The sequence below is a fragment of the Microtus pennsylvanicus genome, chromosome 16, assembly GCF_037038515.1.
Source record: "Microtus pennsylvanicus isolate mMicPen1 chromosome 16, mMicPen1.hap1, whole genome shotgun sequence".
Classification (NCBI taxonomy): Eukaryota; Metazoa; Chordata; class Mammalia; order Rodentia; family Cricetidae; genus Microtus; species Microtus pennsylvanicus.
In genome coordinates this window covers 12,984,792-13,000,682 of record NC_134594.1, presented here as the reverse complement: position 1 = coordinate 13,000,682, position 15,891 = coordinate 12,984,792, and the positions used below count along the sequence as shown (strand labels likewise).

The following is a 15,891-nucleotide window of genomic DNA, read 5'->3' as shown; positions in this document are numbered from 1 at the left end:
ATTCCCAAGTTTGAGTCTGGCATGAAGGACATTTAGCTGTGTTTCTGCCCTGACTCTTTGCGCCCTTCTCTCTGAGCTGTTCCAGAGGAGGTAGAAACTATATCTGGTACCCAGGTTTCCATAATAGGATGGAGCAACGGAAACCTGGTTTGGGTATCTGTTCCCTTGCCAAGATTACATAAAACAGAGAAATCTACCCAGAGGAACATGTGGTGCTTCCGGGAGAGCAGTGGGATTCTAGGAAGTCAGAATTCTGTGAAATGTGGATAGGAATTTCGACTCTACTTAGTAGTCTATGACAGAGGCCCATTAGATAACACCAACAATTGGCTCTGGTCCTCATCTGTACATTGGTCCATTTCCTGGGGCCAAACTCTGCCTCTGTCCTGTTTGAGTTCCTGTCCTGACTTCTTCCAGTGATGAACAGTGATAGGGTGGTATCAGCCAAATAAACCCTGTCTTACCCAAGTTGCGTTTGGTCATGGTGTTTCATCACAGCAATAGAAACCCTAATTAAGACAATCTCTTCACTGAGTGAGCATGGTTAGGAAGAAACAAGCAGGAGGATGCATTTGTCTATCTGACAGCAGCAACAGACACGTAAGTGCGTCAATGATGGAGATGCATGGGAAAAAAATCAATGGGAGGATGAGGCTTGAGTATGTATTCGGTTGTTAGCATTATTAATTTATATGATGTGATTTCTAATAATAGTCATATTTCAGTAATTTTCTTGAAGCATTTAACAATAATTCCTAGAAGCCCGTGCCAACACAGCCCTGATATGAAGTAGATCAATATGTATGAGAGAGAGAGAGAGACAGAGATAGTGAGCCAGAGACAGAGATGGTGGGATATCACAATTAACTACCATCTATCTATCTATCTATCCATTAATCCACCCATTTGTTGATTGACTCTGCACCCACTAAGATGCTTGAAGCAAACACTTGTAAAATTTTAACAGTAGCCTGTAATAATGGAGATCCTAAAAACAGAACATTAGCATCTGACATTATATATAAAAAATAAATTGTTAACATCCCAATCATTTTGTCCCTGATTGCAGATCCAAGGGCAAGGTAAGCAAATGCAGGAGAGATCAGGGAAGCTGTAACCATTGCCAGGTAGAGCTGAGACCAGAACCGAGTCCTCTGACCTTCGGTTCACTCCTACCGTCCTGTCTGTGTGACCTCTGACATCACCGAAACAGCCACAGGCTGTGCCCAATCCATCATATAATCTGGGATGTGCTTGTCGGGCCTCAACCCCCTCCTTCCCCCCAGTCTGAGTCTTGGCAGCGCTCACGTCTTTGCAAATAAAGAATGAAATAAAGCCAGAAGCTCAGGGGATGACCTGGGCAGGCTTTGGTGATGGCCAGACTTGAAGGTCTTCAGGAAGCCCTGATACCTGTGTCCCTGGATCCTGGGTATCTGAGCTGTTTAACCATTGTGTCTTTGCAGACATGATGACACGTGACTCCTGTAGCTGGTGGGCAATGGCCCTGAAGCCTCTGCCTAGCTCTGCTACCTCACCTGCTGTACCAGATACTGGTGGTGTTGGAGGCGTGTGGAGAAGCCCATTTTGAAGGGACTGAGGTTTTCCACCACCAACCAGCACTGCTCCCCAGAGCTGTGAGTTTTCTGTCCTACAAGGGGAACCTGGGCTGCAGGACAGTCTGCAAACGACACAGCATTTGAGAATCTCCAAGCTAGAATCACCCAGACTAAGTAACACACACACACACGCGCACACACACACACACACACACACATACACACACGCGCGCGCGCGCGCGCGATGGGAATTTCACTATAAAGGTCAAGCTGGCCTAAAACTTGCTTTGAGGTTACAGCTAAACTCAAACTCATGATCCTCCTGCCTCAGACCCTAAGTGCTGGGATTGTAGGGGTATGCTACCACGCCTGACTAAAAGTATTCTCAAATCCTTGACCCACAGGTAACTGGCAAAAATTATTAACATTCTTGCTGTTTTTAGCCACTGAGTTTTGGGGTACTTAGTTACACAATATTACGATCTGTGTGTAAAGTGTCCTTCAAAAGCTGCATGTGTCCAGGGAGTGGTTCTCAGCTGGCAGTGGCAATCGAGAGGGGACTGGACCCTGAGGACAGGAAGGACATCAATGGATGGATGAATGAATCCATTGATAAATTCAGGCAAGAATGAGCTCTCAGGAAGTGGGGCCTAAACTTGGGGTGTGGCTTTGAAGAGCTCATTTTGTCCCTGGATCCATCCACTTCTACTTTTCCTTGGTTGCCTGAACCGAGCAGCCTGTCCTGGGGCTCATACCCGGTGCTTCCGTTTCTCACAGGCCTAAAAGCAAATGGATCCAGCTGACCAGGACCCAAACTCCTGAAATGATGGTTCGAAATCACCCCGTGCTCCTTAAAGTGAATTTCTTTTACACATTTTATGACATGACCAAAAAACTAAGTGGCCCACTTGATAACAAAGAACTTCTTATCTGTCAGAGTTTCACCATCTGAGATACTGGTTCTTCTGAACACGGGGCTGTTGAGGTGGGTTCTCAAAAAGAACCTTGAAGACATTTTGTTTCTCTTTTTACAAAAGAAGGAGGAGGAGGAAGAAGAAGAAAGAAGAGGAAGAAAGAAGAAGAAGAAGAAGAAGAAGAAGAAGAAGAAGAAGAAGAAGAAGAAGAAGAAGAAGAAGAAAGAAAGAAAGAAAGAAAGAAAATTGAATTTCAAGCCAGCAACAGAAAGCTTTTGTAAAATATGACATTTGAAATTCATTTTACTGTTAGTGTTTCTGTAGACACCTATAGCAAAGAGAAAATAAATGTACTCTGTCTTACATGACTTCTGCAATTCTAATGGGCAAGGCAGCTTGAAGTGAAACTATGGACTCTTGTTCACAGCAAGGAACATCTCCCAACCTTCCGATGGCACTTTCTTTAATTCTTTAATTTTTTTTTAATTCTCCACCTTTAACTCTTCTGTGCCTCTTTTGGAAAAGTGCAAGTGGTACACATTACCAGGGACATTAATTACGAAGGGAGGAAACAGGAGTTCCAATAGCTGTTCCCGATGGGAGTCTTCAGGACACCTGCAGGAAGCCACCTGCAGGCACCCGGGGATACTGGGCGGTTTCTCCTGTCTCCACCCGCTGAAGTACGCTCTGGAGAAGCTAGCTAGCGCCTATCTCCACGCAGAAGAAGATCCGCGGCGCTCGTAGATCTGGTCCAAGGGTCCAGGCGCTCCTGGGGAGCCGCGGAGGCCAGGCGAACCGCAGCTGAGCTGGGGACCCGGGGGCGAGACCGCGCAGCCTTTCCAGGCGAAACGCAGCGCACAGCGCCCGGGCGGTGCCCAGCATGGAGTGGGAACTGAATCTGCTGCTCTACCTGGCGCTCTTCTTCTTCCTGCTCTTCCTCCTGTTCCTCCTGCTCTTCGTGGTCATCAAGCAGCTGAAGAACTCGGTGGCCAACACAGCCGGGACGCTGCAGCCCGGGCGCCTGTCACTGCACCGGGAACCGTGGGGTTTCAATAACGAGCAAGCGGTGTAACCCAGCGCTGAGCGGGTCTCAGCTCCGCGGGGATTCAGGTACACCCCTCGGGAGTGGCGGCAGGGGGGACACACTCTTTGCTCCTCCCAGGTCTCCGGACCCGCTCCAGGGCAGGGGACCGCAGCGACAAGAGTCTGGCCAGGGAGCAGAGTTCTTCTAGAGCAAGCCTGATACCAGGAGGGGAACTCGGGGTTGGAGGTCAGTTTGGGGGCGAGAATGGATGCACACCTGTGAACTCTTCTTTGTAGACGAACTGCATTTGTGCAAAAGTCCATTATTCAGCCAATTCAGCTCAGCCACTTCCAACAAAATTAATTATCTAAATGCTTTGCTTTGAGGGGCGTTCCAATATGCACGGGAGAAATGATTCAGGGACCTGTTGGGGGCGGGAGGTTTCCTCCTACTTTTGATTGCTACTCCTAGTCTAACCTGCGGGGTAGCCAAAGGTGGGTTTAGACCCTGGGGCAGCAGAGGGTAAATACGAGAATGATTCGCTGGGAAATGACCTTTGGACGCGGCCTGGAGGGCAGGCAAAAGGGGCTGCTTTGCAGAGGGTCGGGCTAGCAGAAAGAGCTGTGTGAAAGAAGAGGCCTGCCCGCGGTTAATTTATCAGACCTCTTGGAAAAGGCTGACCATCAGGAGTAAAACCCACCTGTGCTCCCTAAACAAGGTCAGACAACGTTAGTTTGAGAAATCGTTTCATTCATCATATCCGATCGCTTTTCTTAGATCTACGTCATCTGGACCCAGGCTGGTACCCTTGACTCCGATCACAGCCCTGCAAAGTTGGACAGTGGCTGGTGGAAATCTTCTCGAGAAAGGTATGTTGGGGCCTCTCACTCAGGCTGAGTGTCTCCAGATCCAGGGCCTATCAAAGAGAAGGGTCGGGAAGCAAGAGGCAGGAACCTGGAAATTGAGGGGTTTCTGCTCTGAATCAGAGAGCTTCCTCCAGAATCAAGAACTCAAGGTGATGTCTTGTGGGAACCGTGGAAATGATGGGGCTTGTGGGAATTAGAAAAAGGGGCCAGGAGCATTTGCAAATTTACTAGCCACCCCCCCCCCCCGTTTTTGAAAATAGTACTAAGGTGCAAATATAGTTTGTCTTCAGTAGGGAAAGTTTGGGACACACTATGCCATGGAAACACTAATTTTACACACACACACACATACACACAGTCTATGGAGAGTTAAACCCCACAACATCATGTTTTGCCAAGGCTGATCATACAGAAACTACACAAAAGGGAATGGTTGATAATTTAAACGAAAGTGAAAATAGTCCCATCTAGGGGGGTAACTACCAGAAACGATTTTGGTTGGAGACAATAAGTTGATTTCCTACATATTCTAAGTCATTCTGACATAATAAAGCTGTTCTTAAATGAAGACGATGGTTTGTTTTAGCTATTATTTCTCGGGTAAATTCTTATCTCCTTGTCACATCTTTATCAAAGATATAGTGAGACTTGATTTTGGTTTCCAGTCTGAATTGCAAACTCAGCAGCCATGAATCTGCATTGGGATTTGAACAATAGTCTTCTAATTAGCTTATCTCTACGCAGTGATGTTTTGTTGCAAGGCTTCGTGGTTATTATGAACATGGACAATGAACGAGGGAGTGACTAATGAGCAATTGTATTTGTTTATAAGGGCAGAAAATAATCATTTCATACTTTGTAAATAATCAGAATATAAATTACTTTTAACCACCAGCTTGGCTTCTTGACTTTGTAATCTTTTCATCCTCCTGGTAGTCCCGGGCTCCTGGGGTCCAAGAGTGTAATTCACCCCAACCTTTCACTGACTGGAGAGGACAGAAAACTTGGGCATCTCGGTATTAGGCTGATCTCTGCAGTTTTACAGGAGTGGCTGCCTTTCCACAGGGCGATTCTATCACCGCTGCACTAATTTGTCAGTTACTACGTTCTCATTTGTGTAGCCCCACCCAGGATATTTATTCTTCTCACCTGCCTTTTACCTGGAACTTATTTCTAGAACACAGGAATGAAGATTCCTCACATCTGCCCTCAGAATGTGTTGGTGACATCTTTGCCCTGTCCTCTGGTTAGTAATTCCACCTTTGATAATTCCACAATTGTGGGTGAATTGCCTTTTCTATTTTTTTTTAATCCAATCACCATTTTCCAAGACCCAGCACAAAACTGATCCTCCACGGCAGAGATGCTTTTTGTTTATTTCTTCTCCAGACGCAGAATCTCGATATATAGCCTGGGCTTGCTGTGTAGCCTGAGTTAGCGTGGGCTTGCGCTGTGTAGCCTGAGTTAGCCTGGGCTTGCGCTGTGTAGCCTGAGTTAGCGTGGGCTTGCTGTGTACCCTGAGTTAGTCTGGACTTGCATTGGGGGCCAGATTGACCTTGAATTTGTCATACTGCCTCTGCCTCCCAGCTCTGGTATTACAGGAGTGTGCCGCTAAGCTTGGCTCAAGAAACTACATTTGAGCTAGATCTAATGTATTGGCATCCAGAATCCTCCTGGATGTATGGATTACTCAATTCATTGACCACACCCTAGTCCTAATAGCCCTGAATTCTGATATATGTATGAATAAGATAAGGTCTCACTATAGCGTCCAGAATGCCCTGGAACACACCAGCTGCCTGGTTCATCCCCCTGATGAGGATGTACCTCCATGCCTGGTCGATAATACTTTGAAAGATAAGGTAAATATGAATTAGCACTAAAACATTTGGTAAGTCAGGAACACTTAAAATAACTGCTCATTTTGTAAACCTAATTTTATTATACAATATTATTGTTTTGTTTTCAACACAAGGCCTTCGCGAAGGCTAGAAGGCAAATTTCTTTCATTATGGGTCATAAGAATAGATGCATTATTAATGTTTTATTTCAAATGTTGCTATTTAATAATTAGGTCTAAATTTTAGTAGTTTAAAATGACTTCACATCTTACGAGGGCAATTTTGGTTGTTTGCTGATGTCCAAACTTGTGATGGCAATGGTTGTACATTGAGAAGATCATTTTAAGTTGAATGAGAATGCTACCACATTCCCATTTTTGCAAAATCTAAAATGTCTCATAGAGTGGGTTCCCCATGCCTGTACTTCAATTGCAAGGCCAGGTGCGGCTGTGGGCCCAATGCCATCTGCTGCAGTCCTACGTGGAGCATGGGGGATTTCTCCAACGTTCACCCTGTGCATGGGCTTCTGGGAGGAAAGGATTTGTTTTTGGTTCATTGCAGAGGTGGAAACTTGGAACAAGGTATGCAAAAAACATGCGACACCCTATTTTTAATGCAGCGTTCTATGTTTCCAATTCTGTCTAGTTTCAGACCAAGTGCACTGGAATTCAATTATAAACGAGGAGAATTTTGAGCATTGTGAATGGTTAAGCCATTTAAGGATAGTTGGAATTTTTTCCCCCCTCTACATCATGATTTAGAGACTTTTAGAATTCTAGTTATACTGACGCAGGATGTAGACAGTAACTGCAGGGTTCTGTACTTTCAAAATAACGTTTTCAGCTAGCCTGTGATATTTGTGCCTACCTAAGCTGAATCTGCAATTAAAACAATAAGAGCATTGGAATTTGTGGGGCGTCTGTTGCCCCATGTTGGGCACCATTTTCCAGTGTTCACCTGTCACCCCATGTAATGATGCCATTTGTTAGAGACCAGCTTCCACAAAAATATCACTTGCCAGGGTAGGGGCATGGGGGTTAGAACAATAGTAAAGAGGACAAAGACATGAGTGAAAATAATAAAACAGAAAACATAGGACAGTACCAGGAGGGCGTTCCAGTGATCACTCCCTGGGTGGAACCTATTGTTATCTCCTTAAGGAAGTAGGAACTTAGATCCTTAGACTTTTGCTAGGGGTAGAAACACAGCTACTTCTCTAGTCCTGAAATACAAGGTCTGGATATTAGCCACACCTGTTGACAATAACCCTGAAAGAGCAGAATCTCTGATCTAAATCTAGGTGGGACCTTTGTTTGAGGTAGAAACAGACAATAAACTTAAAAGGAACAGAAGTAAGTTCCAACTCTGACCTTTTGTCAGGGTAGAACCGACAACTTTGAGCAAAGGGAAACTCCTTGACCTTCAGACAATGTGGATATAGGCTCCTATTTTTGGGCCCCAAAGGCCGTTTTGTTTCCCACCCCCCACCAGATTCTGATATGGTTTCCATGGCTCCTCACAGGGAGGAGAAAGCTGAAAGGAAAAACAGTCTGAATTCACTTCTTTCTAAAGAGCTTCTCCATGGACAGACCCTCTCTCATTGACTAGAACTATGTCGCTGGCCATTGTCCTTTGTAGGGTTCTTTAATGATAGAGTTGTTGTCTTCAACCAAGATCTGAGCTCTCTAGATAAAAACAATGCAGGTAGATGTTGGGTGGACAACCAGAAGTCTATGCTCTGGAACATAGTACAGTTTAAGAAAGGTGAAACTTGTGATTCCCTCTCACCTTGAGGGGGTGTGGCTGAACAGAGCGAAGATGTCTTCTTAGTTCTCGGGAAATGTTTGTCAGGACTGGTTTCCTCTCTGGACAGCTGACTTTCCCTGCACTAGGAATTTCTAATCAAGGATCCTGGAAGCCTGCACATTTGTGGCTCGTGGCTCTCTCTCTCTCTCTCTCTCTCTCTCTCTCTCTCTCTCTCTCTCTCTCTCTCACACACACACACACACACACACACAGAGAGAGAGAGAGAGACAGAGAGACAGAGAGACAGAGAGAATGTGTGTGTAGGTGGTGGGTCTTCACGACTCTTCTTAGAGCTTTGTCGCGGCATTAGTATAGGTTGTTTCCTTTTGCTCCCTTTTGGTCCCCTTCATCATTTCCCTGTGAGTTAAATTTTGGTGGTAACCAAGTTTTTGTGTTTGATTTCCACAAAGGCCATCCCTTTCATATACGGAGGAAGGCACTCTGTGCTCAGAAATGCTACCTCTCTTCCTGCAACTCCACTGTCAATCCAGGAATATCCTGGGAGATCGCCACTGGAGCTGCTTCTCCTCACAGCCTACGTACTGGCCAGCAGAGAGAGAAGAAACACTTCCCACACCCAGCGCTGTGCAAAAGAACTCTCTGTGATGTGGAACTGTTCTATATCCGTGGTGCCCAAGGCGGCAACCGCTGGTTACAAGTGTCTAGTGCACACTAAAATATGGCTAGCGGGGCTTACATCTTATTTCGTTTCACCCGAGACAGCCACATGGAGAGGGTGGCTTTTGTATGCACTGTTCCCTTGTATGTCCGTTCCCTTGTGTGTGTGTTTTAGAGTCAGAAGGGGAGGAGGCAGCTGCTCGTGTGCTCCACACCCCATGGGCTTCACTGCTCTTCTTGCATTGAGTTTGTCTCCTTGAGGAAAAAGAAAATTAGTATGTTGGAAACTAAATTGAAAATGTTATTATCTACCTATTGCATGTCTTCTTGTACCAAATGGAATAGGTTTTAGTGACACGTGATCATGGAAAAAAAATGGCAGGGCTGATCCACCATATCTCATGACCCCAGTCCATGTTCCTGACAGGGGTCATTTTTTTTTCAAATATTTGTTTGTTTCTTATGTGAACAGTATTCTGCCTCTGTGTCTGGACCTCTGGAAGAGCAGCCAGTGCTCTTAACCACTGGGCCATCTCTCCAGCACGGCAGAGGTCATTTTGTCTTGTATTGTTTATTCCATTTTAGTTTACTTTTTATTATCGTAAATGCCAAATGATTATTTTGTGTATGTTTTTCAAGATACCTAATGGTTTATATTTTTTAAAGTTGTGAAATAAACATGATAATTACAAGTAGCTCAGGTTTTTTGTGTGATTTTTAGTAACTTGTAATTATCCAAACTTGGTTGTCTAAAATTAGGATATGGTTAATAGAGGAAAAGAGATATTGATTTTTTATATGATTTCCCTTTTAACAGACGACCTTATATGACAATGAATGTTACCTTTCAAAATCATTAAGCGAGCCAGGCAGTGGTGGCGCACGCCTTTAATCCCAGCACTCGGGAGGCAGAGGCAGGCGGATCTCTGTGAGTTCGTGGCCAGCCTGGTCTACAAGAGCTAGTTCCAGGACAGGAACCAAAAAGCTACGGAGAAACCCTGTCTCGAAAATAAAAACAACAACAACAACAACAACAAAATCATTAAGCGATTCTTCTGTTATGTTTGAAGTTTGAGTAGAACATATCGTCTCCACGTTCGCTGTTTGGGCTGCTGTGTGGCGCGGTGGGAACTGTTAGTGTCCCAGGCAAACTCCTCTCACAGACACAGAGATTTCCTCCTCCTGTGGCTAATCTACGGATATATTTGGAAATGTTCTAATGATATATTTTTAATTGTGAAGTTTTAAATGTATTCACCTTTTGTTCGTTGCTTTCTGTGTCCTCTTTTGAAGACATTTGCCTATCTTGCCCTTACCCAGGTGACCAAGAACATTCTGTTGTGTTTTCTTCTGCGCTAGATGTACAGTTTTTTGATTTTCGAGGCAGAGTTTCTCTATGTAGCCCTGGCTGTCCTGGAACTCACTCTGTAGACCAGGCTGGCCTCAAAACTCACAGAGATCCACCTGCGTCCCTCCGCCTCCAGAGCGCTAGGATTAAAGGCGTGCGCCAGACCTGGCTTAGAAGTATAGTTTTTTGTTTTTATTTTTCAAGACAGGGTTTCTCTGTGGAGCTTTGGAGCCTGTCCTGTAACTCCCTCTGCAGACCAGGCTGGCCTAGAACTCCCAGAACTCTGCCTGCCTCTGCCTTCCCAGCACTGGGATTAAAGGCGTGTGCCACCACTGCCTGGCAGAAGTACACCTTTAATTTATACTAAGTTTATTATTTATCTTGAATTGAGTTTTGTATATGGTATGTGGTAAAGGATGATTTTCCCTTTTTCTATAAATAAACAAGCTTTCCTCAAAATTTCCCCTTTTTGTTCCTCCTTTCTATCTTCCTCTCTCTCTCCCTCCTTTTCCTCTGTTTCCTTCTCTCCCTCCTCCTTCCCTCCCTTTTTCTCCCCTCCCTTCTTTATCTATTGAACAGACATTACCTCCGCCTTCATCAACATCCAATGGGAAAGAGTGGCTGTCTTCCTGGGTCTTTTCTGTTCTACAGGGCGCTCACTGCAAATGCCAGTGTCTTAGCTCCATAGTAAGTCTGGTCATTTATGTACATATCATGACTGGGGTTATTAAAACAGGCTCCTAGTCACAGGCTGGAGGTACCCACCAGGAAGCCAGAATACGGGGAACTGAAATAGAATTAGTAAGAAAACCCCTGTGAAGGCCAGGCTTCCTTCACTTAAAACTGAGTCCTGGTCTGGGGTGTTTCTGGGTTAAGGAGGATGCCTCACTGTCCTGTTGGTGGTGGCAAACAAGAAGGCCCTCCTTTTCTCTCTGTTCCAAGCCCTGAACTCAGAGCTCAGTGATGAAAAGTGTCTGCACTGTGGTTCACTGAGTCAACGCAGCAAACTTTGCTCACTCCGTCTATGAGTACCGTTCCCCATATCTGTGCCATCTGCACTGATTTGCATCATGCTTAGTTAAAGATAACAGGCAGTATCTTACCTTGCTGGATATTTATAAAAGTGACTGAAGACAGAATGGTGTCCAGGAAGGGGATATGTGTTTATGTTTCTACAAACAGAGCACATGGGTCCACTCTCCCTTCTGAGCAGCTTCTCTCCCGGAAGCACGGGGTATTGAGGAACGCTTTGTTATTATTGGAAATGTTTTAAAGATATATTTTTAATTGTGAAGTTTTAAATGTATTCACCTTTTTTTTTTCGTTGCTTCCTGTGTCCTCTTTTGAAGACATTTGCCTATCTTGCCCTTACCCAGGTTACCAAGAACATTCTGTTGCATTTTCTTCTGCGCTAGAAGTACAGTTTTTTGTTTGTTTTTTGGTTTTCGAGGCAGAGTTTCTCTATGTAGTCCTGGCTGTCCTGGAACTCACTCTGTAGACCAGCCTGGCCTCAAAACTCACAGAGATCTCTTAGCGTGAGCATTGGTCATTTCTTTCTGTTTTTTGTCAGCTGCCCACATTTGTAGCATTCTTTGGTTCTTCATTGGTCGTTTTATGATATGTTCTCTTTGTTTGTTTAGGTATGGTCTCAGTCTGTAGCATAGGCTGGCCTTCGATTATGGTGATCCCGCCTCACTCTCCTACCTTAGCTTCCTGAGTGCTGGAATTACAGGCATGAGCCACCATGCCCTGCATGGCCACCAAAACGTTAAAGACCCTTTTGATGTGATATATATATCTATACATTCATGCACATACTTATATTTTAAAATCTAAATGGAAAACTATATGCACATTTTTAAGTTTGTTTTTAAGATGAATCAATCATTCCATATTCATTTATTTAATCCATATTGACTGAAGACCTAGTTGTAACTCTTGTTACTTAGGCTTGATTCATAAGCAAAGAAGACGGCAGTTCTTTGCTCATGGGGCTGCTTCTAGTGTACACACGTGGCCACTTCGAGTGTACACACGTGGCCGCGTCTAGTGTACACACGTGGCCGCGTCTAGAGTACACACGTGGCCGCTTCTAGTGTACACACGTGGCCGCGTCTAGTGTACACACGTGGCCGCTTCTAGTGTACACACGTGGCCGCGTCTAGTGTACACACGTGGCCGCTTCTAGTGTACACACGTGGCCGCTTCTAGTGGACACACGTGGCTGCTTCTAGTGTACACACGTGGCCCCTTCTAGTGTACACACATGGCCGCTTCTAGTGGACAGACGTGCCTGTTTCTAGTGCACACATGTGGCCCTTCTAGTATACACACATGGCCGCTTCTAGTGTACACACGTGGCTGCTTCTAGTGTACACACGTGGCCCCTTCTAGTGTACACATGAACCTGTTTCTAATGTACACACGTGGCCGCTTCTAGTGTACACACATGGCTGCTCCTTTCTAATGATGTCATAGCAGCTCAGGTAAAAGAATCATTTGTTCCACCGACTCTTTCTTAATGTACATGTAGCTGTCTAGGCTTTTGCCATTCCCGGTAACACCACATGACCCTTTGAAATAAATCTGTGATTGGAATATGTATAACTACAGAATAAAATACTAGATGTGGCATTTCTGGGTACACGCAGCCTACGAAACTTTTTTATTTTGTTTTTATTTATTTTGATTTATTCTTTAAACAGTTTTCATAGTTTGGGAGAACAGTTTTAGAATTACTAGGAAAATTACGTAGCAAATAGTTTTAAAATACACCTCCTTCCCTGAGCAACAGCGCCTCCTCTATTAGCCTTAACCCCCTGTTTAGTGTGTGACACTTAGCGCAAACGTGTCGCCCACGCCGGAGGACAGTTGCCTTGCTGACGTTGTCACGCTGACGCTGACCTGTGTCTGTATGGCTAACCACAGATTCCCTCTATGTCGTAGTGCTAGTTGTTTTAACAAGCTGATATGTCATGTACTACATCAGAAAGAAGTTCCAGCCAGGCAGTGGTGGCGCACGCCTTTAATCCCAGTACTCGGGAGGCAGAGGCAGGCGGATCTCTATGAGTTCGAGACCAGCCTGGTCTACAGAGCTAGTTCCAGGCCAGGCTCCACAGCTACTGAGAAACCCTAACAGAAGTTCCACTGCCCTAACAATTGGTGCTCCATCTCCTTCTCTTCCTCCCTCCTGATGCCCCAGGCAATCACTACTCAGCTTACTGTCTCCTGTTTTCTGGAGGATACAGCCTTTTTCCAGATTGTTTTTCTTTTCTTCTTCTTTTTTAATCCAGCAACATGAATTCAAGCTTCTTCCTCATCTTGCTGTGGACCAAATGCTCGTTTCTTCCTACCTTGCTATACTAAACTTTGTTCCTGTACCCACTGAAGCACATCCTGTTTGCTTTCAAGGTTTTCACAATTATGGATAAACCTTCTGTGAACTTTTCCATACAAGTTGCTGTGTGGACAAATCTTTCGGGCTTCTTGGGGTAAACACCACGGAGAGAGACTGTGATAGTGTGTGGTAAGACAATCTGTAGCTTTGTCAAATGGCTGTCTAAACTCTCCAGTGGAGTGGGGTTCCAATTGCACTGAAGCCGGAACATCGTCAGCACCCACTGTCACGGGTGTTTTCTGTATACAGTCTCACTCTTACTGACTCTGTAAGGAAGGGGGAGGGGTGCACGCCACAGTGCGCTCTTGAAACTCAAAGGACAACTTGTAGCAGTCAGTTCTTTCCTTCCACCACGTGGTCTCAGGCCATCGGGTTTGGTGGCATGTGCTTTCCAGCAATGAGCCATCTCTCCAGCCCCCAGTGTTTTCTATTTTGGAGAGTTAGGTGTGCAGAAGTGTATCATTGTGTAATCTGCAGTTCCCTGGCAACATCGGATGCTGAGCATCATCCCACGTGCTCATCTGACATCTGTGTATCTTCTTTGCTCGGGTTTATCTTTAGACCTTTTGCCTGTTTTTTATTTGATGGTTTGTTTTCTTAGTGTATAATTGAAGAGTTCTTGCTGGGTGGCCTCGTCCAGCCTTGCTGAGAGAGAGGAGCTTGGTTCTGCTTCAATTCGATGGGTCAGGCATTGTTGACTCCCATAGGAAGCCTGCCCCTGTCAGAATGGAGGAGTAGATGGAGGAGGGGGAGGTGTAGACGGGAGGTGGGAGGAGAGAATAGGAGGAAAGGAGGGAGGGGAAACTGGTCGGTATGTAAAATAAATGAAAAAATGTTAATAAAAAAATTGAAGAGTGCTTTGCATATTATGTCCTTCCTCAAACTGCTCTGTGAGTCTCTGCTTCCCTGTCCCATACTTGTCTCTTTATTCTCTTAATAGTGTCTTTTGAAGATGTTTCTCATTTAGATGGAATCCAGTTGATCAGGTTTCTCCTCTGGTGATTTTGGTGTTGCATCCTGGAATCACTGCCAAGTTCAAGGTTATCTATATTTTCCTCCTCAGCTACCTTAGAGGCTTTTATTCATATTTTTTGTTTAGGTCTGTGATCCATTTTGAGGGGAATTTTATAATTCTGAAACATGAATTCAGATATTTCCCTTTTTTTCTGATTTTGAATTTAGATGTTTATTTATTCCAATGCCATTTGTTGAAAAGACTCCTTGGATTTTCAAAACTGAATACATTATCAAAAAAGTAAATCTGTTTCTTTCATACTTCAAATTCCTATCTATCAATTTATATTCTCCCCCCCCCCCCACGTGACCTCAAACAGTCAAGAACGACCTTGAAATCCTGCCTCCCTCACACCCCTCCCACCAGGGCTAGAATTTCAGGCATTCACCTCCACGCTCAGCTTTGTTTACAGTTCTCTGGCTTAACAGAAATGACGGTCTTGTTTTGAACCTATTAAATATTTAAGCCCTTTCTGGCGTAGATTCTTGACCCTGCCAACAACCCTCGGCTGAGACCTGCTTTCTTATTACTGCTGGCTTGCAAATGAGACATCCAAACTCAAACTGGTGCAGAAAACAAAGGGCTGTGTCTTGACCTGCTTGCTGAGAGACCCAGAAATAGATTTAGTTAAGGCAGAGTCCTAAACAAGATCGTGAGCCAGAGTTAGTGGCGCCTGCCTCCAATCCCAGCTTAGCCGTGCCACCGCTACTACTGGGGTTTCGCTGCTGAGTAAATTGACTCCTGGTTGAGGTGACATCCTTTTCCCAAGGTCAAAGTCTAGAAGCAGCTCACCCTCTAACTAGGGAGCTTACAGCAGAGGAAGGTGCTATTTAAAGCCCTGCACAGCCCCAGGGACTTAGACAAAGAGAAAGGAGAGACTCTTAGGCTGCTAGCCACCAAGGCGAAGTGAGCCACTCCTCTGACTTGGCAAGACAGCAGCCATTTCTCCTTAACAGGCCAATTTAAATCAAAACAATAAAGATGCTTTTTGTGTCTTATTCCTCGCACAAAAGAAACAGCGTGAAATTTCCCGGTGTTAGCTAACCAGTTCTTCTCCTGTTCTTCCGCCTCCCATCCCCTCTCTGCATCACAAGCAGGGTAATTCTGAAACAGCCAATGTCCTTTTTGGTTTTGTTCTGTTTGTTTGTTTGTTTCTGCTTCCTTCAAGCACTTTCCGTTCATAGAACCAGTCTGTTGGGCCCATTAGGACGCCATTCTATTGTACAGAATGAATGTCGTCTGATTCTAGACTTCAAAGCAAAACCATAGATACATTCAAGTGTCATCAAAATCCAGTTTTTTCTCTCAGGCCACCTCCCGGCTTTGTTTTAGGTCTTTGACCCTCCCTCAGTCATGTCTATAGAGCACCTGCTTAGTTCCAGATACCACTTAAGATGCTAGGGAGGAAGTGTGTGTGAGAGAGACAGAGACCACATGTGCTCAAATAGATACATGTCTGTATGGATACCCGTGCATGCGGATGCAGGTCGGCACGGGATGCTGTTC

The 15,891-nt window shown here is 44.9% G+C and overlaps 1 protein-coding gene across 2 annotated transcripts; it reads left to right on the top strand.

The window, feature by feature from the left end:
* The first annotated feature begins 2,872 nt into the window (after positions 1–2,872).
* Smim43 (small integral membrane protein 43) lies at positions 2,873–9,457 on the top strand. 2 transcript variants are annotated; one of them, XM_075950536.1, is made up of 3 exons: positions 2,873–3,580; positions 4,272–4,363; positions 8,418–9,457. In XM_075950536.1, exon 1 carries the CDS (start codon positions 3,351–3,353, stop codon positions 3,540–3,542), a length of 192 nt encoding a protein of 63 aa, XP_075806651.1. In that variant the 5' UTR covers positions 2,873–3,350; the 3' UTR covers positions 3,543–3,580; positions 4,272–4,363; positions 8,418–9,457. The 2 variants fall into 2 exon arrangements, 1 of the variants encoding a protein (XP_075806651.1); XR_012908046.1 differs by lacking the exon at positions 2,873–3,580 and adding an exon at positions 3,608–3,740.
* The last annotated feature ends 6,434 nt before the right edge of the window (positions 9,458–15,891 follow it).